This window comes from Pipistrellus kuhlii, unplaced genomic scaffold, assembly GCF_014108245.1.
Source record: "Pipistrellus kuhlii isolate mPipKuh1 unplaced genomic scaffold, mPipKuh1.p scaffold_m20_p_169, whole genome shotgun sequence".
NCBI lineage: Eukaryota > Metazoa > Chordata > Mammalia > Chiroptera > Vespertilionidae > Pipistrellus > Pipistrellus kuhlii.
The window spans coordinates 12,587-38,524 of NW_023425481.1; the positions used below are offsets into that span (position 1 = coordinate 12,587).

General features: G+C 56.7%; 1 protein-coding gene across 4 annotated transcripts; it reads left to right on the forward strand.

The window, feature by feature from the left end:
* The first annotated feature begins 791 nt into the window (after window positions 1–791).
* SLC8B1 (solute carrier family 8 member B1) lies at window positions 792–23,739 on the forward strand. Of its 4 annotated transcripts, none has more exons than XM_036440203.2 (17): window positions 794–896; window positions 1,230–1,387; window positions 2,156–2,423; window positions 9,849–10,004; window positions 10,109–10,161; window positions 10,686–10,743; window positions 11,002–11,107; window positions 11,201–11,368; window positions 12,451–12,558; window positions 13,262–13,327; window positions 13,585–13,715; window positions 14,923–15,064; window positions 15,283–15,404; window positions 16,232–16,385; window positions 17,369–17,449; window positions 17,926–17,990; window positions 22,919–23,739. In XM_036440203.2, the coding sequence occupies exons 3-17, from the start codon at window positions 2,241–2,243 to the stop codon at window positions 23,114–23,116; spliced, it is 1,791 nt and encodes a 596-aa protein (XP_036296096.1). In that variant the 5' UTR covers window positions 794–896; window positions 1,230–1,387; window positions 2,156–2,240; the 3' UTR covers window positions 23,117–23,739. The 4 variants fall into 4 exon arrangements, with proteins under 4 accessions (XP_036296099.1, XP_036296096.1, XP_036296100.1 ...); XM_036440204.2 differs by having other exon boundaries at window positions 796–896; window positions 2,156–2,396; window positions 9,852–10,004; XM_036440206.2 differs by lacking the exons at window positions 17,369–17,449; window positions 17,926–17,990 and having other exon boundaries at window positions 792–896.
* The last annotated feature ends 2,199 nt before the right edge of the window (window positions 23,740–25,938 follow it).

Genomic DNA, 25,938 nt, shown 5'->3' on the forward strand with positions numbered 1-25,938 from the left:
CACCCTACTTGGAATCAAGCCTGCAACCCAGGCATGTGCCCTGACCTGGAACTGAACCAGTGACCTCTTGGCGCATGGAATGATGCTCAAGCCCCTGAGCCACACCAGCGAGGCTGCCTTCCTCTCTCAAAATATGCTACTAGCCCTTGGCGGCATTGCTGAGTGGTTAAGAGTGTTCCCGGGAGCATAGAAGGGTTGCGGGTTCAATTCAAAGTCAAGAGCACATACCTGGGTTGCATGATTGATTCCTGGACAAACAATCTCTCTCCCGCTCTCCACTCCCTCCCTTCCATTCTCTCTAAAAATCAATGCGGGAAAATTGAGGATCACAACAACAACAAAAAAGCAATGCTACTGGAGGCAAATGCTCAACCCAGTTAGGGGTTTTCTTAAATAGAGGTGTTTCGGGCAGGACAGCGGGAATATTTGTGGGTAGGGCGGGGCTTATCACCATCCATGATCAGAAGCATTTTGGCGTCTTGCCTATTAAATAGAAAGAACCCTTTCGTTTCACCTTTTAACAACTTCCCCTCTCTGGACTCCTGCTGCCTTAGCCCATCTGGTTTCAGCTCACTTCTGCTTTAGCGGCGAAAGCAGAACCTACGGGGAGTGGGGCTTAGAAGAGGGTGGCCTGTGAGACTCGAAACCCTCAGGCCCTCCCCGGGAGCCTGTGCCTTTAAGGGAATGGGCGGGGCTAGATCCAGGGGGCGTGTCATCGGGCGGGGGCGGGGTAAGGGGCGGGGCGCGGGCGAGGCGAGCTCGGGACCAGCTCCGGGACCAGCCCGGACACCAGCGCCAGGGCGGGCGGCGGGGGTCAGCGGGCGGGGACTGGGAAGGCCGTGCGGGGCCCCGCGAAGCCGACGTTCGGAGGTTGCGGGTCCGAGGCCCTGCAGGAGGTAAGAGGAGCCTGGCTGCCCGCCTGGACGCCGCGGGGAGACTGGCACTCCGAGTCCAACTTCTCAGCCTCGGCCGGGCTGGGCAAGCAGCCCCTGGAGTTTCTCGGGATCTCGTGTCTGCAAAGTGCAGCCGCCTGGGTGGTCGCGATCCCAGTTTCCCGCCTTCCTCTCAGGTTTGCAGAACTTCCCAGCGTCCCGGGCGCGCAGGAGGCGCCCCCTAAATGCCCCCCTGAGATTGAGTCCCCGAACCCCGGGACCAGGAACCGGGAGGCGCGTGCCGATCCTCACGTCGGGGGATCGTGCATCTATCGAACCCCTATAGTATGCCCGGAGGAGCCAGCATTTGTCTCCATTTGATGGGCGGATCAGAGGCTCAGAGGTTGGAACTGAGTCCCCCAACATTGGATCCCTGGAGGCTCCGGTTGCGGGTTAGCGCTTCCGAGTCCGGGACGAGGGAGGCCGAGGACCACCGAGGAGGCTGGAGCCAACAGGTGATGCCAGATGCTTGGCCGGCCGCTGCTGCCCCTGCTCTCTCCCTCTTCCTCCTCCGGGCCTCCTCCCGCCCCAGCTAGGACGTTGAGAAACGCCTGTGCAGAGAGGATTACACACACACACACACACACACACACACACACACACACACACAACAACGTTGTGTTCTGGGCGGTGTTTTTCTTGCAAAAAATAAAACATGCTCCTCCAGGACGTGTGGGGGGAGCCCAGAGAAGGAAATTAATGTGCCAAGGGACCTCCCCCCGCCACCCCTGGTGTTTCTTAGGAAGAAAAATGAAGTCGTTTTTGCCCCGATGTTGACTGAGGGAAGAGGCTGAGGACAGCTGGAATCTGCTCACAGGCTGTGACTGAGCCGTTCACTTCACTCTGGGCCTCTCTCCTTATCGAAGGCGGTGTTGGCCTAGTGACCTCCTTGCTGTGTGACCTGGGGCAGCTGGAGGAACTTCTCTGAGCCCAGCTCCTTCCTCTGGAAAAGGGGCCGGACCTGAACGGCTCCAGAGGTGTCCTGAGACCTAGAGGGAGGAGGCCACCGCTGGCTCTGGCTCCTGGTGGCTCCTCTGTAGGATGGGAGCAATAGCAGCACCCCCTCCAGGCGATTTGGGGGATGAAGTGAGGTCATCTGTCATTGGTTTTCCTTTGGGTGGGGCAGGGGGGGCGCCCCTCGGTTGAAAAAGGTTTCAGGCCCCTCCTGCTGGGTCTTAGGGTCTTCAGTGACACTGTCCCTCTTTCTCACCCCCAACCCGCAGCGGCCGGAGCTGCCAGCCCTTTGAAACTGAACCACCGCGACGCAGACGGGAAGCAGAGGGTGAGGGCCAGGCCCCGTGGGGGCTGATGGCCGGCGGACGACAGAATGGGCACCGAGTGCTGTGTTGGCTCTGCTTGCTGCTAACAGTGGAGAGAGTGCCCGGGGCCTGGGGCCTGTCTACAGGGGCCCACACCAGCCCCCCATTTCCAGCCTCAGGTGTGAACCAGACCTCCGTGGTAGACGTGAGTATCCAGGCGGAAAGCTGGCATTGGGTAGGGGTGAATTCACCCTATCAACAAGTGTTTATTGGTCATCTCCTATGTGCCAGGAGATAAGCTGATCTCTGGGATATACCAGGGAACAACAGAGAGAAAAATCCCTGCCTTCAAGGAGCGAACAGTCTCCTGGGAGGTCAGATAAAGAAGTAAACAAGTGCCCTCGCCGGCTTGGCTCAGTGGATAGACTGTCGATCTGTGGACTAAAGGGTCTGGGGTTCTATTCTAGTCAAGGGCACATACCCCATTACGGACTGGATCCCCAGTAGGGGCCTGCAGGAGGCAGCTGATCATTGATTCTCATCATTGATGTTTCTCTCTCTCTTCCTCTCCCTTCCTCTCTGAAATCAATAAAAAAATATATATCTATTTTAAAAAGAAGTAAACATGTAAGCTTCAGGTGGTAAGATGCTGCAAATAGGATCAAGTGCTATTGGGGAGGCAGGGCTGTAAGGGGGAGGGTATATCTCCAACTGTTTCAGATTGGGTGGTCACAGATGGCTTCTAGGAGCCACGCCCTGAATGAAGAAAAGAAGCCTCTTGTACAGCCCTCCAAGGGTAGGGCATTTTAGGCAGAAGAAAACAGCCAGCACAAAGATCCTGATGCAAAAACAAGCTTCGTGTGTTCCTGTAGGAGCGAGGGGTCCAGAATGGCTGGAGCAGCGTGAGGGGAAGAGAGTTAACAGACAAGGAGGGACAAGAGGTCGTGGTGGCCAGATTATAAAAGGCCTTACATGCTGGGGCCAGGAGGTTAGATGTGTTTTATGAGAGTGAAGAGCCAGTGGAGGGTTTTAAGCAGAGGCAGGTCAAAAATCCGGTTTATTTTTTTCAAGGGACTCTCTCTGGCTTCTCTGGGGAGAATGGGTTGAGAGGGGCCAGAGGGACAGCCAGGGCACCGTGGGGAGGGGAGACTCCCGCAGCTGTCCAGATGAGCAATGGTGGGGCTGGGAGGTAGGAAAGAAGTGGTGAGATTTGGGATAAATGTAGGAGGATGGATTAGCTGGAGGGCATGGTGGTGGGAGAAAGAGGAGTCAAGGATGGCTTCAGGTCCCTGACCTCAGCCACTGGGCCGATGGCCGTGACATGGACTTGGCTGCACGGAGTGAGAAGCAGCGGGTCCCTAGGGTGAGAGGCAAGCAGGGAGGGTGCAGGCCGCTGAGAACTGGCATCATTCCGTTCTGAGGTCTGGAAGGGTGGAGACCTCATGGGAGATCAGGGGCCAATGGCTAAAGGCAGGGTCTGCTCAAGACAATGCCCTCCCCTCTACCCTCCCCACCCCCCACCCCTGCCCCCCAGTCCCTTCCAGCTCCAGGGCTGAAGTTCCGCCCTGTATTTTCGTCAGCAGAGAGTGAAATAACGCTCCCAACGGGCTAAGAGCCTGCACCCACTTTATGGGGCTGCTAAGTGCTTCCTTGCTCACCCCCTGAGGCAGGCGGACGGGTAATTAGGCCATTGTACCGGTGGGGAAAGCCATTTGTGGTTAGGGTGGTTGTAACATCCACGGCTGCCTCCTGGGGCGTGCTTGTCGGATGCAGGGAAACGGGGGTGAGCTGTAGTTTGTGTGGGATTATCTCTGGTTTACCAAGCACTGTGCCAGGCTCACCAACCCCCCACCCCCAAGCCCCTGACCCACGTATGATTGTCTCTGCGCTAGAGAAGCAGACACAGGTCCCCGAGGGCACCTTGGCCACGAGGGAAGGGGCAGAATCAGGGTTTGAGCGCGGAAAAACAGCACCCTAGACTTGCTGGACGCAGGGCTGCCGCAGGCACCCCGGTGACACACGCAGATCTGCGAAGCGCCCGACAATGGAAACCGAGGTATTTCTGCAACTTCTCGTCTCTGGTTGCCTCCGGAGGAACCCAGACTAGGGTCCGCTCTGACTCAGCACTTTCACTTCTGGAATTCTCTCGGACAAAATAGTCTCACGTGTGTCTGGAGAGTCACGTGTGAAGAAGTTCAGTGTTAATATTATTGGGAAATTAGACACACCCAAATGCCCACCGGGAGGGAACTGTTATCTCCGCCATGTACCTTTCATAGTGTGAAATACTACGGTGCTGTTAAAAAGACTGCAGTGAGCCCAGAGCCAGGGTGGCTCAGTGGATAGAGCGTCAGCCCACAGACCAAAGGGTCCCGGGTTCTATTCCAGGCAAGGGCACATACCTCAGTTTGCAGGCACGATCCCCGGCCCTAGGCATGCGCTACAGGCAACCAACCCGTGTCTTTCTCTCACATCAGTGTTTCTATCTCTCCCCTCGCTCCCTTCCACTCTCTCTAAAAATCCATGGGAAAATATCCTCAGGCGAGGATTCACAAAACAAAACAGAAAAAGACCGAGGTGAGGCAGGGGCTGTGGTGGTAGGAAAAGGTGCCTCGGAGTGGAACCAGGACACTGCCTCAGTCTCCCTGTCTGTCTCTGGGCACGGAAATAGTGCCTTCCTCAGAGGCTGTTGTGCAGATTAATTTACTGAGATGCATTTAAGCTCCGGGCACTTTTCCTGGCATCTAGAAACCCCTCAGGATGCTTTTACTTTTATCACCCTCTTCACCATTGTGTATCCGTATGGCAGTACTAGAGGCCCAGTGCACAAATTTTGTGCACAGGTAGGATCCCTAGTAGCTGCTGGCTGCGGCTGCTGATTGCCAGCTGGGGTCTCCCTTTCCCCAGCTGCCTGCTGCCACCGCCAGCCAGGGCCTCCCTTCGCTCCCGCCTTGGCCTGGCGCTGCCCACTCACCTGCTCCACCATCCTGCTGTGGTCCCACTCTCGTCAAGGCCGGCAGGGCCTCATTGCTGATGCCCACCATGTTCCCTGCCGCCCCCTGGTGGTCAGCACACGTCTAACCCTGTCGGTCCAACTCCTGCCCATGGGGACAATTTGCATATTAGCCTTTTCTTATATGGGATAAGGCATATATGTGAAGTGGTAAAAGCAAATCGCAGGAAGAAAAGATTTAGGATGGGGCTGTTTATTTTTCTTTCTTTTTTAAAAAATAAATCTTTATTGTTCAGATTATTACAGTTGTTCCTCTTCCTTCCCCCCCATAGCTCCCCTCCATTCAGTTCCCACCCCACCCTCTGCCCTCACCCCCCACCCCCACCCCCGCCACTGTCCTCATCCATAGGTGTATAATTTTTGTCCAATCTCTTCCCACACCCCCATACCACTTTCCCCCTGAGAATTGTCAGTCCACTCCCTTTCTATGCCCCTGATTCTATTCTATTCACCAGTTTATTCTGTTCTTCAGATTTTTTTATTCACTAGATTTTTAGGTTCACTTGTTGATAGATATGTATTTGTTGTTCATAATTTCTTTTAATTTCTTTATTGATTAAGGTATCACATATTTGTCCTCATCCCCCCATACCCATCCCCCACCCCTCCCCACAGGTGCCTTCACCCCGATGTTGTTCTTGACCACGGGTTAGGCCCATATCATCTTTTTTATCCCCACCTCCCTCTGAGGTCCAACAGTCTGACCCATGGCTCCTTATCTCTGGGTCTGTTCTTGTTCATCCGTCTATGTTGATCATTATTTCCTCTAGATGAGTGAGATCATGTCCTACTGGAAATATACTTATAAGAATCGAAAATGAGACAAGCAATAATGATTATGCTTAAAGGCAAATGAATCAGTCTGTAGTGAGCTTCTTTCTGGGCCAACAGTTCTTTTGAGACCCAATTTCAATGTCAAACAGTTCCTTATGTGTATATATCAGCAATGATATTTCAGTTCTGGATGGTGGACAAATGGTGGTGATGTTGTTCATAATTTTTATCTTTACCTTTACTTCTTTTTCTTCCTCTTCTTATTTTTTTTAAAATATATTTTATTGATTTTTTTTATAGAGAGGAAGGGAGAGAAGATAGAGAGTTAGAAACATCAGTGAGAGAGAAACATCGATCAACTGCCTCTTGCACAGCCCCTACTGGGGATGTGCCCGCAACCAAGGTGCATACCCTTGACCGGTATCGAACCTGGGACCTTTCAGTTTGCAGGCTGACACTGTATCCACTGAGCCAAACCGGTTTCGGCTTCTTCTTCCTCTTCTTAAAGGATACCTTTCAGCATTTCATATAATACTGGTTTGGCGGTGATTAACTCCTTTAGCTTTTTCTTGTCTGTGAAGCTCTTTATCTGATCTGCAATTCTGAATGATAGCTTTGCTGGGTAGAGTAATCTTGGTTGTAGGTTCTTGCTATTCATCACTTTGAATATTTCTTGCCACTTCTTCTGGCCTGCATAGTTTCAGTTGAGAAATCAGCTGACAATCGTATGGGTGCTCCATTGTAGCTAACTGTTTTTCTCTTGCTGCTTTTAATATTCTCTCTTTGTCTTTTGCTCTTGGCATTTTATTTTTAAAAATATATTTCTTTATTGATTTCAGAGAGGAAGGGAGAGAGAGGGAGAGAGAAAGAGAGAGAAACATTAATGATGAGAGAGAATCATCTATCAGCTGCCTCTACCACATTCCCTACTGGGGATCGAGCCCAAAACTCAGGCATGTGCCCTTGGCTGGAATCGAACCTCGGACCCTTCAGTCCAATGCTCTATCCACCGAGCCAAACCAGCTAGGGCATGCTCTTGGCATTTTAATTATGATGTGTCTTGGTGTGGTCCTCTTTGGATTCCTGTGCTTCCTGGACTTATAAATGTCTATTTCTTTCACCAAGTGGGGAAAGTTTTCTGTCATTATTTCTTCAAATAAGTTTTCAGTATCTTACTCTCTCTCTTCTTCTGGCACCCCCATAATTCAGATGTTGGTATGCTTGAAGTTGTCCCAGAGGCTCCTTACACTATCTTCATATTTTTGGATTATTTTTTCTCTTTGCTTTTCCAGTTGGGTGTTTTTTTGCTTCTTTGTATTTCAAATCTTTGACTTGATTCTTGCGATCCTCTAGTCTGATGTTGGATCTCTGTATATTATTTTTTATTTCAGTCAGTGTATGCTTAATTTCTAGTTGGTCCTTTTTCATATTCTCGAGGGACTCGCTAAATTTATCGGCCTTTTCTAGAAAATTCTTGAAAAACCTTATAACCGTGGTTTTGAACTCTATATCCAGTTGTTAGCTTTCCTCCATTTCTTTCCTTTGTGACCTGTTTCTTTTTATTTATTTATTTATTTATATGTGACCTGTTTCTTTGTCTCTGCATCTGGGCTGCTTCCCTGAGTTGGTAAGAGTGGCTTTGTGTGCTAGGTGTCCTATAGATCTCCCCAGTTACCTGAGGTGGACACTCTTGGTACACCCCTTTGTAGGCTGTGTGCACAGTCTTATAGTTAAGCCTTGATTGTTGTTGGTATCACTGGGGGAATTACCTCCATGCTAATTGGCTGTAAGGATCAGCTGTGTCTACTCTGGGAGAACTTCTGTGCTGGAGACACCCTTATGAGACAAGACTTGCTTCAGTGGGGCTTTGGTGCTCATTGAGTCTGCCCCCTGAGTATGTCCCTTTTGAATCTGAGGAGTTATAATCTAGATGGTCCTTCTCTGATCCCTGGGTACACTGGCTCTTGGATCTCCTAGGAGGTGCTAATTTAGCCTCTGCCTGAGGCCACCCAGCAGGAGCTATGGAGAGATCTGGGTTTTGGAGGTACCCAGATGAGGCCCAGCTGTGAAGCAATGGACGCTACTATGGGGCCTTGGGCCTTCTTTTGGATGTTTTGGGTCTCACTGACTCAGCTGCTGTTGGTTAGGTAAATTTAGATTTCAAAGGACCAGGTCATTCATATGCAAAAGCCTCTGCTCTAAGCTTGGATGGGACGGAGTCTCAGGGTGGAACAAACAGCAAAGTCTTCCCGTCAGCCCTGCCCTAAAAGTCCCCTCGGTCTCAGTGTCCTGCAGTAATTGCTGCAAGCACCTCTGAGAGAAAGCCGCCCTTGAGTTCCGCCTGCTTCCAGACAATCCAATTCCTCCCTGTATGAGTCTGGGTCCCCAGAGTCTCACCCAGAATTGGAGTTCAGAGCAGTCGGGAGCTTGTGTCTCCCTCCCGATTGAGAAAGCCAGCCACCTACTCAGTTGCCAGCCTTCTCCGCGCGTGCGTCTCAGTACCTCTGCCTTCCGCACTTCCTGTAAGTCTCAGGGTGCTTTTCTCTTTCCTTCTCGTTGTAGAATTTCCACTCAGCCAGCCTTCCTGTGGTTCTGGATGATGTCTGTTTTGTCTTTTAGCTGTAGTTTTGACATTGTTGTGCTAGGCAGCAGTTTAGGTGTTTACCTATGCCGCCATCTTGGTCTCTCTCCTCATCTCTTCTCCCTTTCTCTCTCTCTCTCTCTCTCTCTCTCTCTCTCTCTCTCTCTCTCTCCCCCTTAACTTGCATTCTGGTTAAGAAAGAATTCAAAGCTAAGACTCAAAACTGTAAGAGCATGTTTATTTTGAAAGTCACAAGTAGTAGTGATCCGTAGAAGAAATGGGCTCAGGAAACAAGTTATAGAGGCAAAGGAAGGGCCGTTGGAGCTTAAGAGAAAGAGAGGGCCAGGGAAATGCCCCTGGGGAGCCTGGGGAGAGGGCGCAGGTGGGCTCCATAGAGAGAACAACTGGGATGGATCCGTTTCTGTAAAACAAACCAAACTGTAACATGGGGTGTACATCCAAATGTCTTCACACTGAGAAACATCTGTCAGGTGCGCTTCCAACTGACCATGGCGGAATCTCTAGGGAGAGGTGGGATCACCGAAGGCAGGGATGAGGAGGGGAAATCTAGAGATCTTTACGTATTGTTTATTGTTTTTGTTTGAAACAAACATGTACTCATGGATAGCTGGTGTTAATTTCCAGCACAAGTTTATTTTTAAAAGATTACAGGGTGTTGCCGAAACCAGTTTGGCTCAGTAGATAGAGAGCATCAGTCTGTGGACTGAAGGGTCCCAGGTTCAATTCTGGTCAGGGGCACATACCTTGGTTGCGGGCACATCCCCAGTGGGGGGGGTGCAGGAGGCAGCTGATGGATGTTTCTCTCTCATCGATGTTTCTAACTCTCTATTCCTCTCCCTTCCTCTCTGTAAAAAAAAAAAAAAAAAATCGAGCCGAAACCTGTTTGGGTCAGTGGATAGAGCATTGGTCTGCAGACTGAAAGGTCCCAGGTTTGATTCTGGTCAAGGGCATGTATCATACCTTGGTTGCGGGCACATCCCCAGTGGAGGGTGTGCAAGAGGCAGCTGGTCGATGATTCTTTCTCATCGATGTTTCTAGCTATCTATCCCTTTCCCTTCCTCTCTGTGAAAAATCAATAAAATATATTTTAAAAATTTGATTATATATATATATATATATATATATATATATATATATATATATGTATGTAAGATTACAGTGTGTAAGAGAGAGCAGGCTGAAGGAGGTCACCTTCCCCTATTTAGTGGGGCCAGCTCTGGTCACCCGTGGCCTGTGCCTCTGATGTCCTGCCCCCCTCTTCCTCCCTGCAGTGTCGTGACGTGTGCGGCCTGAACGCCTCCGACCGCTGCGGCTTCGTCCGGACCAACCCTGACTGCCGCAGTGAGGGCGGCTACCTGGACTACCTGGAGGGCATCTTCTGCCACTTCCCCCCCAGCCTGCTCCCCCTGGCCATCACCCTCTACGTGAGCCCCGCTGGGGAGCTGGGGGAGGAAGCTGGGGGGGTGGGGGCAGTGGGCAGGGCGCCGGCCCAGGCGGGACTTACCCCTCCCTCTCCGGCCCCACCCAGGCTCTCTGGCTGCTCTACCTGTTTCTGATCCTGGGAGTCACCGCGGAGAAGTTGTGAGTTGGCCTTGGGCTCAGGGTAAGGTGACCACAGTCCCGATTTTTAACAATTTGTCCCGCATCCCGCGGCACTTTAAAAAAGTCCCGATTGCCGAAACCAGATTGGCTCAGTGGATAGAGCGTCGGCCTGCGGACTGAAAGGTCCCAGGTTTGATTCCGGTCAAGGGTATGTACCTTGATTGCGGGCGCATCCCCAGGAGGGGGTGTGCAAGAGGCAGCTGGTCGATGATTCTCTCTCATTGATGTTTCTAACTCTCTATCCCTCTCTCTTCCTCTCTGTAAAAAATCAATAAATTATATATTTTTAAAAATAAATAAAAAAGTACCATTTTTGGCCAAAAATCGGGACTTTTTTAAAGCGCCATGGTACGCGGGACAAATTGTTAAAAATCGGGACATCTGGTCACCTTAGCTCAGGGGTCTTGGCAGGTTGACCTTGGGGCGACCCCAGGTTTGGGGGGCAGGGTGGGCGCAGGGGGTCCCTCCCTGTAGCATCCTCACCATTTGTTTTGTTCCTGCAGTTTCTGCCCTAACCTGTCAGCTATTTCCACGACGCTCAAGCTGTCCCACAACGTGGCAGTATCCTTTCATGGGCCCTGTGCCCTGGCAGGAGGGCAGGAGGTGGGGGGCGGGGAGGTGGGGACACAGGTGGCAGCCCTAGGAACGACCTGGGCAGGCCGGGTAAGGTGACCAGATGACCCACTTTTGTCGGGACAGTCCTGATTTTTAACAATTTGTCCCCCGTCCCCCGTGGGACAAATTGCTAAAAATCTGGACGTCTGGTCACTCGAGGCCGGGGCCTTGGCACAGACCCTCCCCCTTGACATGCTCCCCCATGGCGTCACCTTCCTGGCGTTCGGCAATGGCGCGCCCGACATCTTCAGCGCGCTGGTGGCCTTCTCGGACCCGCACACGGCCGGCCTGGCCTTCGGGGCGCTGTTCGGTAGGCGCGGCCGGGGCTGCGGGCAGCGGGCAGGGCAGGTGGCACGGGGCGGGTGGCAGGGGGAGGGCTGAGCACATGTGACCTATCCCCCAGGCGCCGGCGTGCTGGTGACCACCGTGGTGGCCGGCGGCATCGCCATCCTGCGCCCCTTCACGGCCGCCTCCCGGCCCTTCCTCCGGGACATCGCCTTCTACATGGCGGCCGCCTTCCTGACCTTCACCGCCCTCTACCGCGGCCGCGTCACGCTGGCCTGGGCCCTGGGTGAGTGACTGCCGGGCCGGGCGGGGCTGAGGGGCCGGGAGGCACGGGGACGGGACGGGGTGGCCAGCAGGGCACAGGGCTCCTCTGGGGCCAGGTGATGGGAGCCACTCAGGGAGGGTTCGAGGGAGAAAAGGGGTGTCAGGTCGTCCGGGAGCCAGAGGGGCAGGCGGAGCCGGGGCCAGTGCTCAGACTCCTCACAATTTCTTTTTTTTTTTTTTTTCTTTTTTAAATATATTTTGTTGATTTTTTACAGAGAAGAAGGGAGAGAGGAGAGAGTTAGAAACATCGATGAGAGAGAAACATCCATCAGCTGCCTCCTGCACGCCCCCCCACGGGGGATGTGCCCGCAACCAAGGTATGTGCCCTTGACCAGAATCGAATCCAGGACCATCCAGTACTGAGGCTGACGCTCTGTCCACTGAGCCAAACCGGTTCTGGCAGACTCCGCACTATGTCACACGTTAGCAAGCTGAGCCGGATGCCAGCGGCGGGGGTCAGGGTACCAGCAGCACCCACAGTCCGCCCTGTGCCTCAGCGGCCGGGATGCGGGACAGTGTGCGGGCAGTTGAGGATGCACAGGATTCCAGGGACCCCCTCCCCCCCCGCCCATGGGAGCTATTCCCCCCTCACCTGAAGAGGCAGGGGATGACGTCTTGGAGGGTCACAGGCCCTGCCGGAGCCGGCACCACGGTGGGCGGGCGAGGCGGAGCATGCCCACACTCTCCCGCCCGCCGCCTTTCCACCTGCTGCCAGGCCTCCCGCGGCTGCCACCGGGCGGCAGAGCTCAGCAGTGCTGGTGCCGGTGCCGGCCCAGCCCCCGGGGCACAGGGCAGGACGCCACTCGGAGCCCCTGAGGGGGAGGCCGCTGTCGGAGTCAGGCCTCGCTCAGGGCCTGGATTGTTGGATTGTTCGGAGCCAGGGGGGCAGGGAAGGCGGGCAGAGGCTCCGTTTGCTGGCGCTGGGCAGGGTGCCCACCCCCAGCCACCCCCACAGCATCAGCAATAGAGCTGGCAGCCCTGTTCCCAGGCCCTGCGGCCGGGACGCCACCGGTGACATGTCCTCCCCCCCCCCCCCCCCCGCAGGGTACCTCTGCCTGTACGCCTTCTACGTGGTCACCGTGGTTCTTTGCACCTGGATCTACCGGTGGCAGCGGCGCCGGTCCCTGGCCGCCTCCATGCCAGCTACTCCAGGTGAGCAGCTACTCCAGGTGAGCAGCTACTCCAGGTGAGCAGCTACTCCAGGTGAACGTCTGTGTTGGTCCTCACGAGACGCCCGTGGAGGCTGGCCCCCTGACCCCACCCCCACCCCCGTGCCCTCCATGGCTGCCTGACATCTCCAAGGCTGTGGTCATGCCCATCTCCTCTTCATGCTTTTTCTTTTTATAAAAAAAAACATATTTTGTTGATTTTTTTTTACAGAGAGGAAGGGAGAGAGATAGAGAGGTAGAAACATCGATGAGAGAGAATCATCGATCAGCTGCCTCCTGCACACCCCCTGCTGGGGATGTGCCCGCAACCAAGGCACATGCCCTTGACCGGAATCGAACCTGGGACCCCCTCAGTGCGCAGGCCGACGCTCTCTATCCACTGAGCCAAACCGGTTTCGGCGTCTCTTTGTGGTTTTGGGAAATCCCATCTCCTGCCCTTAAACGGCCTGTGCTGGGGAAGCCTCTCTCGCGGCCTCGTCCACCTTTGCATTGGAAAACGTCTGCCCGTTAGCCTTCCTCGCTCTGAGAAATCCCGAGTGTGCGTGGCGATGGCTGAGAAAAACCCTCACTTCAGAACCACTGGCCCCTGGCCCCCTCTGCTGCCCTGGGGGCCTGCTCTGGGCGGGGCAGGGCGGGGCGGGAGGGTCTGGGCACTGGCTGGGGTGACACGTCCCTCGCTCCCCCAGAGATGCTCTCGGACTCCGAGGAGGACGACGACCAGGTGTCTTCTACCACCGCCAGCTATGACTACCGTGAGTCCTGGGCCCGGGCCCGGCTGGGGTGGGGGCACCGGGGCTGGGGGGGGTGGGAGGTTCCAGGCCCAGGAGTAAGGCTTCAAACCGCTTCCCCCCCCCCAACCCCTGCCACCCCCCGCAACCCTGCACTCGGCTGAGCTGTGGGCCAGTTCACCTGCCTGCTGCTTCCTCCTCCCAGGACTGGGAGCACTGGTGGGCGGCTTTGCTGGAGGCCGAGCCAGCCCGACACCCCCCGTCCCCCCCTTGTACCCCAGGGGAAGAGTACCAGCCGCTGCTTTTCTACCAGGAGACCACAGCTCAGATCCTGGTCCAGGCCCTCAACCCGCTGGACTGCAGGAAGTGGAGGAGCAAGCCGGCCTACTGGAGGGTCCTCAAGGTGCTCAAGGTAGGAGGGGGCCCGGAACGGGGCGCCTGGCTGCGCGACGGAGCCCACTCAGCCTTCTCTGACTCAACGAGCACTGCTGAGGCCCTCCTGGAGTTAGACAACCGGGGACTTGGTGGGGAAACTGAGTCCTCGAGGTTGGCTGATGGCCTGCCCTGGGGCTCAGTCCCCCACGGGGAGGAGAGCGTCTGCCCAGGGACGGGGAGAGAGAGGAGGGCACCCCTCCTGCCTGGCTGAGGGCGGGGACCTGGGTCTGGGTGGCAGACTGGGTCCAGGTGGGTTCCAGTGAGAACAAGATAGAGTTTTTCTTTTTTTAAAAATATATTTTATTGATTTTTCACAGAGAGGAAGAGAGAGGGATAGAGAGTTAGAAACATCGATGAGAGAGAATCATCGACCAGCCGCCTCCTGCACACCCCCTAGAGGGGATGTGCCCGCAACCAAGGCACATGCCCTCGACTGGAATCAAACCTGGGACCTTTCAGTCCGCAGGCCGACGCTCTATCCACTGAGCCACCCGGTTTCGCAGGAGCTCTGGTTTTAGAATTCCGTCCCCCAGAGACAGAGGGACTAGGTCTGCATGGTCCCAGGGCAGCGATGTGTGTGTGTGTGTGTGTGTGTGTGTGTGTGTGTGTGTGTGTGAATGTGATGCAGCAGGAGCCTGATCCGGGCAATGTAGCCATGTCCTTGAGAAACCAAGCCCAGCTGGCTGTGGCTCCATGGTTGAGCATTGACCTATGACCCAGGAGGTCACGGTTCGATTCCCAGTTGGGGCTTACAGAAGGCAGCCAATCAACGAGTCTCTTTCATTGATGTTTGTGTCTCTCTCTCCCTTCCTCTCTGAAATCAATAAGAATATATATATTTTTTTAATATATTTTATTGATTTTTTTACAGAGAGAAAGGGAGAAGGATCGAGAGCTAGAAACACTGATGAGAGAGAAACATCGACCAGCTGCCTCCTGCGCACCCCACACCGGGAATGTGCCCGCAACCGAGGCACATGCCCTTGACCGGAATCGAACCCGGGACCCTTCAGTCCGTAGGCTGACGCTCTATCCACTGAGCCAGACCAGTTTCGGCAATAAAAATATTTAAAAAATAAATAAATAAAATAAACTTAAAAACAACCTTGAGAAATTAGCTTGGGTGCAACCAGCCCAGGCCGGGTCTCCCCGGTGACCGCTTCCCGCTTTCCCGGACTTGGCAGCTGCCTGCGGAGCTGCTGTTGCTCCTCACTGTCCCCCTGGTGGACCCCGACAAGGAGGACAGGAACTGGAAGCGGCCCCTCAACTGCCTGCAGCTGGCCATCAGCCCCCTGGTGCTGGTCCTGACGCTGCAGTCGGGGGCCTGTGAGTACCCCCCCCCCCACCAGGCCAGCCCGCAGCCCTCCTCCCCTCCTCCCTGCATCCCGTGGCCCACCAGAATCCTGGGCGCCCAGAGGCACTTACTGCGTGCTGGTGTAAGGGACCCCAGCCTCCCCAGTCCTGTCCCACCCCCCGGCGCCCCCCGTCGTCCTGGGGGGCCTCCGGGAGGAGGCGTCACGGCTCCCCTCCTCCTCCCTCTGCAGACGGCGTCTATGAGATAGGCGGCCTCGTCCCTGTCTGGGGCGTGGTGGTGATCGCGGGCACGGCCGTGGCTGCGGTGACCTTCTTCGCCACTTCCAACAGCGAGCCCCCCAGGCTCCACTGGGTAAGGATGCCGGGGTCCCCGGGCGGGGAGAGGGGGCGCTGAGGACTCCCCGGCCGACGTCCTGTCTGCGCCTCTGGGGTCGCTGGGCCAGGAGTCCCTTTCCGCAATGACCGGTCTTTAAAGTAAGGTGACCAGACGTCCCGCTTTTGGCGGGACAGTCCCGATTTTGAACCATTTGTCCCGCGTCCCGCGGCGTTTTAAAAAAGTCCCGATTTTTGGAATGGAACTTGGGACCCTTCAGGCCAAAGGCCGGCGCTTACCCACTGAGCCACACCGGCCAGGGCAGCGAGCTTCTTTTTGTGGCGATCCGTGGCATCTGGCCCATAGAGCAGAAATCTGATGAAAGCTATGGGAACCTCTTCTTCACAAAATATCAATATTCAGCTAACTTTTTAAAAAATATATACATTTATTGATCTTTTACAGAGAGAAAGAGAGAGGGATAGAGAGTTAGAAACATTGATGAGAGAGAGAGAGAGAGAGAGAGAGAGAGAGAGAGAAACACCGATCAGCTGCCTCCTGCACACACCCTACTGGGGATGTGCCCGCAACCAAGGTACATGCCCTTGACCGGGATTGAACCTGGGACCTTTCAGTCCACAGGCCGACGCCCTATCCACTAAGCCAAACCGGTCCCGGCTCAGCTAACGTTTTATCAAGTACTGACTGTGTGCTTGGCTCTGGTTTCTTTGCATCCATTAACTCATCGTACACGCATGACAACCCCATGAAGTGGGTACTGCCATCGCCCCGTTTTACAGAGGAGCTGAGGCTGTGGCCCCGCTGGGGGCGGCCTCGGTCCCACCCGCACGCTGTCCCCTCCCCAGGCCTTCGCCTTCCTGGGCTTCCTGACCAGCGCCCTGTGGATCAACGCGGCCGCCACGGAGGTGGTGAACATCCTGCGGGCGCTGGGCGTGGTCTTCCGGCTGAGCAACACCGTGCTGGGCCTCACGCTGCTGGCCTGGGGGAACAGCATCGGAGGTGACCGGGGCCCGGGGGGCGGAGAGGGGGCGGTGAGCACACATCCCTGCCCTTTGCTGCCCCAGCCACAATGGCAGTGGGCAGGGATGTCCAGGGCACTTCCCTCAGCGTGTGCTTAGTGCTGCTGACATTTTTTATTTATTTTTAAATACGTTTTTATTGATTAGAGGAGAGAAAGAGAGACCGAGAGAGAGAGAGAGAGAGAGAGAGAGAAACATCAATGAGAGAGAATCATCCATCAGCTGCCTCCTGCACACCTCCTACTGGGGATGGAGCCCACAACCTGGGCATGTGCCCTGACTGGGCATTGAACCAACTACCTCTCAGTATGTGGTATGACGCTCAACCAGCTGAATCACAGCGGCCACGGCCCCCCTGACCTTTCGGAGTGACCATCACTGGGCATCGGGAGGCTCTGAGCCAGGAGAGTCTGTAGAACCCAGAGCTGCTCCCCTCTCGTGCTTGGAGGCTTGTGGTTCCCCAGAGTCAGGCAGGGCGTGTGCGTGGGTGTGTGGCCTGTGTAGGTGTTCGCACATGCATACACACACACACACACACACACACACACACACACAGTCCTCTAGCTGCAGCCGCCCAGTCGGATGCACGACAGCTGGCCAGGTTGTGACCAAAGAAGGTGTTGGGAGGCTGAAATCTCCTCTCACTCACCTTTTCCTAATTTGCATGGAGACACCTCATTTGCATGGAGACACCTCATTTGCATGGAGATGCCGAATATGCGGGGACTCGGGTGGAAATCGGTGGTTGCATGTCACACCACAAAGCTGCCTCTGCTCAGAAGAGGGGGTGAAGGACTGCAGGATCGAACCGTGTCTCAGGGGCCGCTGTGGCCTCTCAGAGCCAGGCGGGGGGCATGTGTCCGTGTTTGCCGGCTGAAGGACTGTGGGTGAGAAGGAAGGAGGGAGTGGCCAGGAGGGCCCGGGCCTCACTCACCACGCCGGCCTCCTCTCGTTTCCACGCAGACGTCTTCTCCGATTTCACGCTGGCCCGCCAGGGCTACCCCCGGATGGCGTTCTCCGCCTGCTTCGGTGGCATCATCTTCAGTATCCTTCCCGGGGCCCGAGCCTCCCCAGTCCTGCGCCCGCCCACCCTCGGGGCTGTAACCCCAGGGGCCCTTCCGTTCCCGCTGAGCCCGGCTCTGACCTCTCAGGATGGGGTGGGAAGGGGGGTGCCCTGCCTGAGCAGTGTCCCCTGAGCAGTCCCTAGAGGTGGCCTTGACCCGTGCTCCGTCCCCAGCCCCCCAGCGGCCCATGGGCGGTCACTTCGCTTAGCCTGGCCTCAGTTTCCCCACCTGCTGAGTGCCCACCGGGTGCCAAGCATCTCTGCCACTCGTTCCGTCCTCAGGGATCGTGTGCAAATGCCCGCTGGACACTCGCCCTCGAGAGGCGCTAACCCTGGCTGAGGCCTCTCGGGTGGGGGGTGGGGGGCCGGGGGTGGGGGTGTAGATCATAGAGAAAGCCCATGGCTGTGTGGTCGGGGTACGGGGTGGTCCCAGCACCTTTCCTGAGCCAGGCTGCAGACGTGCTGGTGGGCGTGGGCCTGGGCTGCCTGCTGCAGATCTCCCGGGGCCACGCGGAGGTGAAGGTGAGTGGCCAGACCCTCTGCAGCGGACCTCCTTACCATGTCCCCTCCTCCTCCTCTCCCTCCTCCTCCTCCTCCTCCTCCTCTTCTTTCCCCACTCCCCCTCCGTCAGCTGACTAGCAGGTGACTCACACCTGAGCACTTCACACTTCCCCGGAGAGGACTAGGTTAAACCTGTGACCAGTCTGACGGGTAGAATCTCTTTAAAACGTTCTGCGTGTGGGGTTGGAGGAGATGCATTCCTTCCAGATTCTCGGAGTGCTAAGGTGTAGCTTAGGGGAAAGGGGCAGGAGGTCTCTGCATTCAGGTGTCGGTCCCACCCGTTAGGTCTCTCGCTCTGTGACTTTGGATGAGTTAGGGCATCTCTGAGCCTCAGCTTCCTCACCTGTGAAATGGGGTTGATGATGCCACCCACCACACCCTCTCCCCTCACTTCCTGATGAGCACCCATGGGGCGAGGGCCGGGCTGAGCACAGCGTTGCCCACACGGGGTGGATGGGCCGGGAGACAGAGGGGAGGTGCCATCGGTTGGAGACAGCCCTAGGATGGGGAGCCAGCGGATTTGGAGAAGGTTCTGAAACACACCGAGGGTCAACGGTCTCACACTTCGAGAGGATCCGAGAATTCCCCGAGGGCCTCCGAGAGACCCCCAGACCCGGGCATGCCAGGGGGCGGCCGGCGGCTGCATGTCAGGAAGTTCCCTGCCGGCTGGTGAGGGCAGGACGCTTGAGGGACTCAGTTCTCAGGTGGGACATTCAGGTACTGCTGGCCGGGCAGGCAGGTGATGGAAGCGTCTGGCCTGTTCAGGTGGGCCTCACGGGGACAGAGTCAGGCTTTTTATTTTATATATATGTATATATATATATATAATTGATTTTAACAGAGAGGAAGAGAGGGGGATAGAAACATCGATGAGAGAGAATCATCGATCAGCTGCCTCTTGCACACTCCCTACTGGGGATGTGCCCACAACCAAGATACATGCCCTTGGCCGGAATCGAACCTGGGACCTTTCAGTCTGCAGGCCAATGCTCTATCCACTGAGCCAAACCGGTTTCGGCCAGAGCCAGGCTTTTTAGAGAAGAAATCGAGGTTCCTAGGTGAACTTTCGCTGTTTTAAAATACTGGCCTAGCTGGTGTGACTCAGCGGTTGAGCATTCGTCTATGAATAAGAATCCTTCCAAAAATCGGGACTTTTTAAAAAATGCTGTGGGATGCGGGACAAATTGTTAAAAATTGGGACTGTCCTTCCAAAAGTGGGATGTCTGGTCACCTTATCTATGAACCAGGAGGTCCTATCTAGTGAGGGGCAGGATGGGGGGGAGAGGGGTGAGCAGGAGGCAGCCGATGGATGATGTTTCTCTCATGGATGTTTCTCTCTCTATCCTTCTCTCTTCCTCGCTCTCTAAAATCAATGAAAACATTTAGAAAAAACTAAAACATTGCGCAGGACAAACAGCGCTCGGAGCAAGGCCGCAGGTGGCACCCCTGTCCCAGCACCTCCATTCCGAAGGCTGGGCGTTAGGAGACCACAGGAGGGCTGGGAGGACAGAGACAGACGGGGATGGCCGCGGGATGGTTTGGGGGCTCAGCGAGTGGGAGCACGGGGAGTGTCTGGAGGCTGAGGTGGCATATTGGCGGGAGCACAGGCCCCGCCTTCTCACAGCTCTGAGTCCCGAGGAGCCTCAGTGGCTGCTGCCCGGCAGGGAGCCGGCAGGAGGGCCACGCCGGAAGCAATGGCGGCTCACCCTGCTGGCAGAGCGGCCTTCCTCAAAGGCGAACACACGCCCAGATGTGCTGGTACTCTTCGTGGCTCTGAAGGTTCCTTTCCTCATCGATGCTCAGGCTGGTGCAGGGAAGGGGGCCTTAGGGCGGCTCCGCCCCCTGCTTGGAGTGTTTGTGTGCACCCCACCAGCTCTGTGTGTGTGCTCCCACCAGCTCTGTGTGTGTACTCCCACCAGCTCTGTGTGTGTGCTCCCACCAGCTCTGTGTGTGTGCTCCCACCAGCTCCGTGTGTGTGCTCCCACCAGCTCCGTGTGTGTGCTCCCACCAGCTCTGTGTGTGTGCATCCCATCAGCTCTGTGTGTGCTCCCACCAGCTCTGTGTGTGTGTGCTCCCACCAGCTCTGTGTGTGTGCTCCCACCAGCTCTGTGTGTGTGCTCCCACCAGCTCTGTGTGTGTGCTCCCCCAGCTCCGTGTGTTGTGCTCCCACCAGCTCTGTGTGTGTGCTCCCACCAGCTCTGTGTGTGTGCATCCCATCAGCTCTGTGTGTGCTCCCACCAGCTCTGTGTGTGTGTGCTCCCACCTGCTCTGTGTGTGTGCTCCCACCGGCTGTGTGTGTGTGTGTGCTCCCACCGGCTCTGTGTGTGTATGCTCCCACCAGCTCTGTGTGTGTGCTCCCACCAGCTCCGTGTGTGTGCTCCACCAGCTCCGTGTGTGTGCTCCCACTGGCTCTGTGTGTGTGCTCCCACCGGCTCTGTGTGTGTGCTCCCACCAGCTCTGTGTGTGTACTCCCACCAGCTCTGTGTGTGTGCATCCCACCAGCTCTGTGTGTGTGCTCCCACCAGCTCTGTGTGTGTGCATCCCACCAGCTCTGTGTGTGTGCTCCCATCAGCTCTGTGTATAGAAACTGCCCCACTGTTCATTGAGACGCCAGGCAGGCTCCTGGGGGGGCCGTCTGGGAAGGACGCCCGCGGAGGGAGCACTGGTGGATGGAAAATGCTGGGAGCCTGCCCTGGCCGGTGTGACTCAGTGGACCAAACGGTCTCTCTCGGGCTCCATCCTGGTCAGGGGTACGGACCTCTGTTGCAGGTTCCCAAGGCTTGGTGGGGGCTGTGCGAGAGGCAACCAATCAATGTTTCTCTCTCTCTCTCTCTCTCTCTCTCTCTCTCTCTCTCTCTCTCTCGCTCTCGCTCTCTCTCTCTCTCTCTCTCTCCCCCTCTCTCTGCTCCCTCCCTTCCATTTCGCTCCTCTCTTCCTTCCACTATCTCTAGTAATCAATGGAAGGAATATTCTCAGGTGAGGATTGAAAAGTAATGAAATTGGGGGGGAAACAAAACAGCAGTGAGTGCCCATAACCGCTCACTGCTGTACAAGCCCCGCTCTCAGATCTTCGCACAGTCTGTGTCTGTGCGCCCCCACCTGTGTGTGCCCGCCTGTGTGGGCTTGTACGTGTGTCCCTGTGGGGGGCAGGACAGGTACGGGCTAAGAGCTGGACATCCACGAGGGCTCTGTCGCTTACTGATGACTCAGTCTCCCCCCCGTGGCCGGGACGTGCCCCTCGGGGGTGGTTGTGAAGATGGAAGCTGAGTGAGCGTGAAACCCTCGGCCTGTGTTAGACACACGCTAAGTGCAGGAAGAAGAGAGGGCAGGTGGGGGCAGTTTCACTTCCTTTTCTGGACCGCTGGAGAATTCTCTATGTCACATGGTGTATACCCAGCGTATCGTACCTGTGCCCTAGGCCACCCTAACGGATGAGCAAACTGTTCAGGCTGCGGGAACGCACCTGGTCTCTGACCGGCTGGGTCCCAGCCAACCTGGGATCAGCAGTCTCGCCATTGGTTCTGGCTGGGAAAGAATTCAGAGCCAAGACCCAAACTGTAAGAGATCATTTCCTCGGTAAATCAGAGACAGAAGGACTCCTAGGATACATGGGCTTAGGCCGGGCCGGCGTGGCTCAGTGGTTGATGTCGTTCCATGAGCCAGGAGGTAGATCACAGCTCGATGCCTGGTCAGGACACGTGCCCGGGTTGCGGGCTTAATCCATAGCAGGGGGCCTGCTGGAGGCAGCCGATCAATGATTCTCATCATTGATGTTTCTCTCTCTCTCCACCTCTCCCTTCCTCTCTAAAATCAATAAAAGTTTTTTGTTTTTTGTTTTTTTTAAAGGAATTAGGCTTAGGAAGCAGGTTATAGAGGTAAAGGAAGGGCCCTTTCGCTCGGGAGTGAGGAGGTTAAAGGTAACACACCTGGTAGGGAGGCGGGAGGAGGAGAAGGAGGAGGAAGGGGTGGGGAAAAGGGAAGGCGCAGGCGCGCTTCCTGGTGGGAGTGGGGAAGCGAGAGCCGGAGAGCACACGGGTTTTCCGTCCTAGAGGGATTTTCCGTTTTTTTAATCCTCACCCGAGGACATTTTTTTCAATTGATTTTTTAAAGAATTCGGGGGGGGACGCACCCAGAGAAATGATGTGAGAGAGACACATCGACCGGTTGCCTCCCACACACCCCCCAGCCCGGAGCCTGGGATCAAACCTGCAACCAAGGTACGTGCCCTTGACCGGAATGGAACCTGGGACCCCGGAGCCCTAGGTCAACGCTCTAACCATTGAGCTAAGTCAGGTAGGACCACGCTCAGGGTTTGAAGGGTGGCAGTTTTAAGGGAGATCGTAGCATATCCAGCAGCTTTCCAGGGGTGCCCTTTCAGGGTCGCGGTCCGCTGATTGCTTGGCGTGCCCAGGGCAGGGTCATTATTGCCTGCAGCTGGCCCTGGCCTCAGCCTCAGCCGGGGCTGGCTGGGTGCTGATCTGGGCCTGGAGCTGACCTACAGCTGAGGCCTGGGTGTTAACCTCCACGGAGGAAGGTCCGGGGACCTGGTCTGAACCCTGTGACCAGCACGGCCTGCACAGGCCAGCACTGGCCAGGGGAGGAATGTCCCCCTGGGGCAGGTCCCACCTACAACTGATGGTCTGTTGCTAGGCACCTGGGCTTCCCACACAGTGACCTTCTGTACCTGGCCCGTTGTCCTTGCTCTGCTCACGTCTAACTGCCTCCCACAAAACTAGACGGCTTCACACATTGCCGGTCCGGGTGGGGGCAAGCCGTCCATGGGGCAGGCCTTCGCCGGCCCCTAGCAAGGGGCTCTCAGGCATCGGTTTGACTGACTGACGGGTGTGGTAGTGACCTGGCCTCTCTCCCTCGTCCCGCCCCCTCTGCAGCTGGAGCCGGATGGACTGTTGGTGTGGGTCCTGGCGGGCGCCCTGGGCCTCAGCCTCGTCTGTTCGCTGGTGGCGGTCCCGCTGCAGTGCTTCCAGCTGAGCAAGACCTACGGCTGCTGCCTTCTCCTCTTCTACGTGAGCTTCCTCCTGGTGGCCCTGCTCACCGAATTTGGGGTGATTCACTTGAAAAGTGTGTGAGGGAAGCTGCGCGCCGGGTCCACCTGGCGGCCGGGAGGTGTCACTGCAGGCGGCGAGCTGGAAGATGGAGGAGGATGCTGTGGAGACCCATGCGTGGCGGGGAGTGAGGTGTGGGCTGGACGTGGGGTCGCTCGCTTTGCTAGAGGTTCCCAGGCACTGCTGAGTGCAGGGAGGACGCCGAGCCTCCTATCTGGGGCTTTGGAGGCTGGCCTTGCCTGGGTGGACAGCCTCAGGCAGAAGGAAGGAGACTTCCTTGGATTATCTGGAGCCTCTGGAAGGCTGGGGTGTAGGGGTGACTGGGTGCCGTCCAGGCTGGTGTTGGAAGGACTGGGACGTGTTCAGGGCTGGAGGCAAGTAAGAGGCCGAGGCCCAGCCCCACCCCACGGGTGTTCCTGCCCCCACGGGTGTCCCTGCCGCCCGCCCGCCCGCCCGCCTGCATCTTCTCAGGGTTTATGCTGCCAAAGCCAGGCTTAGGGGCTCAGGGTGGTGGGACCTGCGGACAGGGTGCCAGGCCGTCGTGGGCTGAATCCTAGAGCTGCACCGTCTGACAGAATCGGAATGGGACACGTATCTCATTTGGAATTTTCTAGTCACCATGTTAATAAAGCCCAAAGCAACAGGTGCAAATTCCACTGTGATGTGTCTTACTGAACCCAAAAGCTCCCGGCTATCTGCCCACGGCTGTCACGCTGACGGTACAGCTCTAGCTCCCACCGCCGGGCCCACCCGCCGGCTGAAGGTAAAACGCGTGTCCTACACCTTGTTTTCCCGGCTGCAAAACCGGAGGGAAAAAACCTGTGCCTTGTGCCCACCTCAGGGGGAGCCTGGGCTGGGGTCCCAGTGCCCCCGCACCCCCTCCCACCCCCAGCACCTTCTGCCGTCAGTGCCCTGCTCCGGTGAGCAACTGAATAACCTGCCCATTGCCTCGTGACAGGGATTCTGTTATCTTTTTTCCCAGCAAAAAGTTATTAAATATTTCAGGTGTCCAGTTCCAGGGCTGAAGGTGGAAGGTCCTTGGGCCTAATGCATGAGCTTCGGGGCACATGTGGGGGTGGGACTGCGCTGGGGTCGGGAACGGGGCCTCCCTGCACCCCCCCCCTCCCCCACGATACCAGAATGTGAGGAGGCGGCAGCCACACGTACAAAGCAGAGGCGCTTTTATTAATGTGCCAGAAGCCCGGAGACGCCGAGGGCTTTCCCGGTAACAAATCACCAACGTACAAAACCACACAGGGCCGTTCCTGCGATCCGTACAAAATGATTGTCGCGTGACGTGGAGTAAGGCTTGGGGCTGGGGGGAAGGAGGGGGCGAGGAGGGGCCGTGACGGTCAGACAGGCTGCTCTGACCCAGGGCAGCTCGGTCTCGGCGTGGTTGCTCAGCTGAGTGGGGAGGGAGGGCGCCTGGGCTGCGTGATGTCCCGGGTCCCGCAGAGCTCACAGCCCTGGGCCGCCTGCTCCCTGCACCGTGTGCGGGTGTGAGGACCGGCCTGACCAGGCCGTAGGAGACCCTGGGGACTGCTGTCCTCGGCCTCAGTGACCAAGGCGCCGACCAGTGGCTGCACTAGGCAGGTTAGTGCAGGTTCAGACTAGACCACATGTGTCAAACACAAGGCCCGTGGGCCAAATCCGTCCCGCCAGGCCTTGCAATGTGGCCCGCACCGCGCTGTCATCACTGCACTCCGCTGCGTTTCCATCACAATGACAGTTTATGACTGTTCAGTAAACCATTCGGCCCGCGATTTAGGCTGGATTTTAGATTTTGGCCCCTTCTCTGATTGAGTTCGACACCCCTAGACTAGACCCTGCCCTCCCCTGCCGGCCCTCACTGTGGGCTCAGGGCCCCGGTGCCCTGCCCAGGTCCTCGGCCCCTGCGGGCAGAGGAAGGGCTAGGATGGGGCCGAGGCTCAGCTGGAGACCCCCTGCTTCCGAAATGCCATTTCAGTACAAAAGCTACAAGGCACCCGGCTGTGCAAATACGTTTCCTCTCAGGAGGTGGAGAGCTTCTGGCCTGAGCCCAGTGCCCAGCGCCCAGCTGGCTGATGGCCCCCGACAGAGGCCGCCAGCCTCCTGCCCCCTGTGGGAATCTGCCTTCCTGGTGTCCCCAAAGGGCTGTGCTTGAACAATAATGCCCACTCCTCTCCCCCTGAGGGGCAGAGCTGTGCAGCGTGGGTTCTGGGGATCACCCCTGGAGGGGGTGAGGGGTGCTGGGTGCTGTACCCAGGGTCAGGCCTGCCCCTCCCCCCCCTCCCCCCCCTCTGACCCTGCTATGCCCTCACTGGGGCTGCCAACCCCAACAGCCTGCTCTGGATTCTAGCACCGATCCCACCCCACCCACACTGACCCCAGACAGCTCCCCAGGTACCAGGGGGACTCGGCGAGCTGTGGGTTCACTCGGACCCGCTTCGGTACCACCCACTCCTCCCAGTGAGGCCTGAACCTAACGCACAGCATGAAAGAATGTGCTGTCTTGAGCAGAATCCTGAGGAACCCGCACAGCTTTCTGCCTGGACAGCACAGTCACAGGCAGGGGGAGGGGCTTAGCGGAGAAAGCCGCTGCAGGAATGGGTCTGGGTGTAGCCATTGGCCTCACCCTTGCTTTTTCCTCTCCCCCAACCCCCATGCTTTCCCCCCCTCCCCCCCTTGGTACTGGGCCTGGATTCCAACTGAGGCTGTTAGGATTTTCGGCAACAAGAGCAGAAACCTAGCCAAAAGGGGGGTGGGACAGAAGGCTTAGAGCCAGGCGCTCACCAGCTGAGGCCGGACCACGTGGTCTAGTCACACCCGATTCCACTTCCCACTAGGTCGTAGGCACAGGTCCCGAA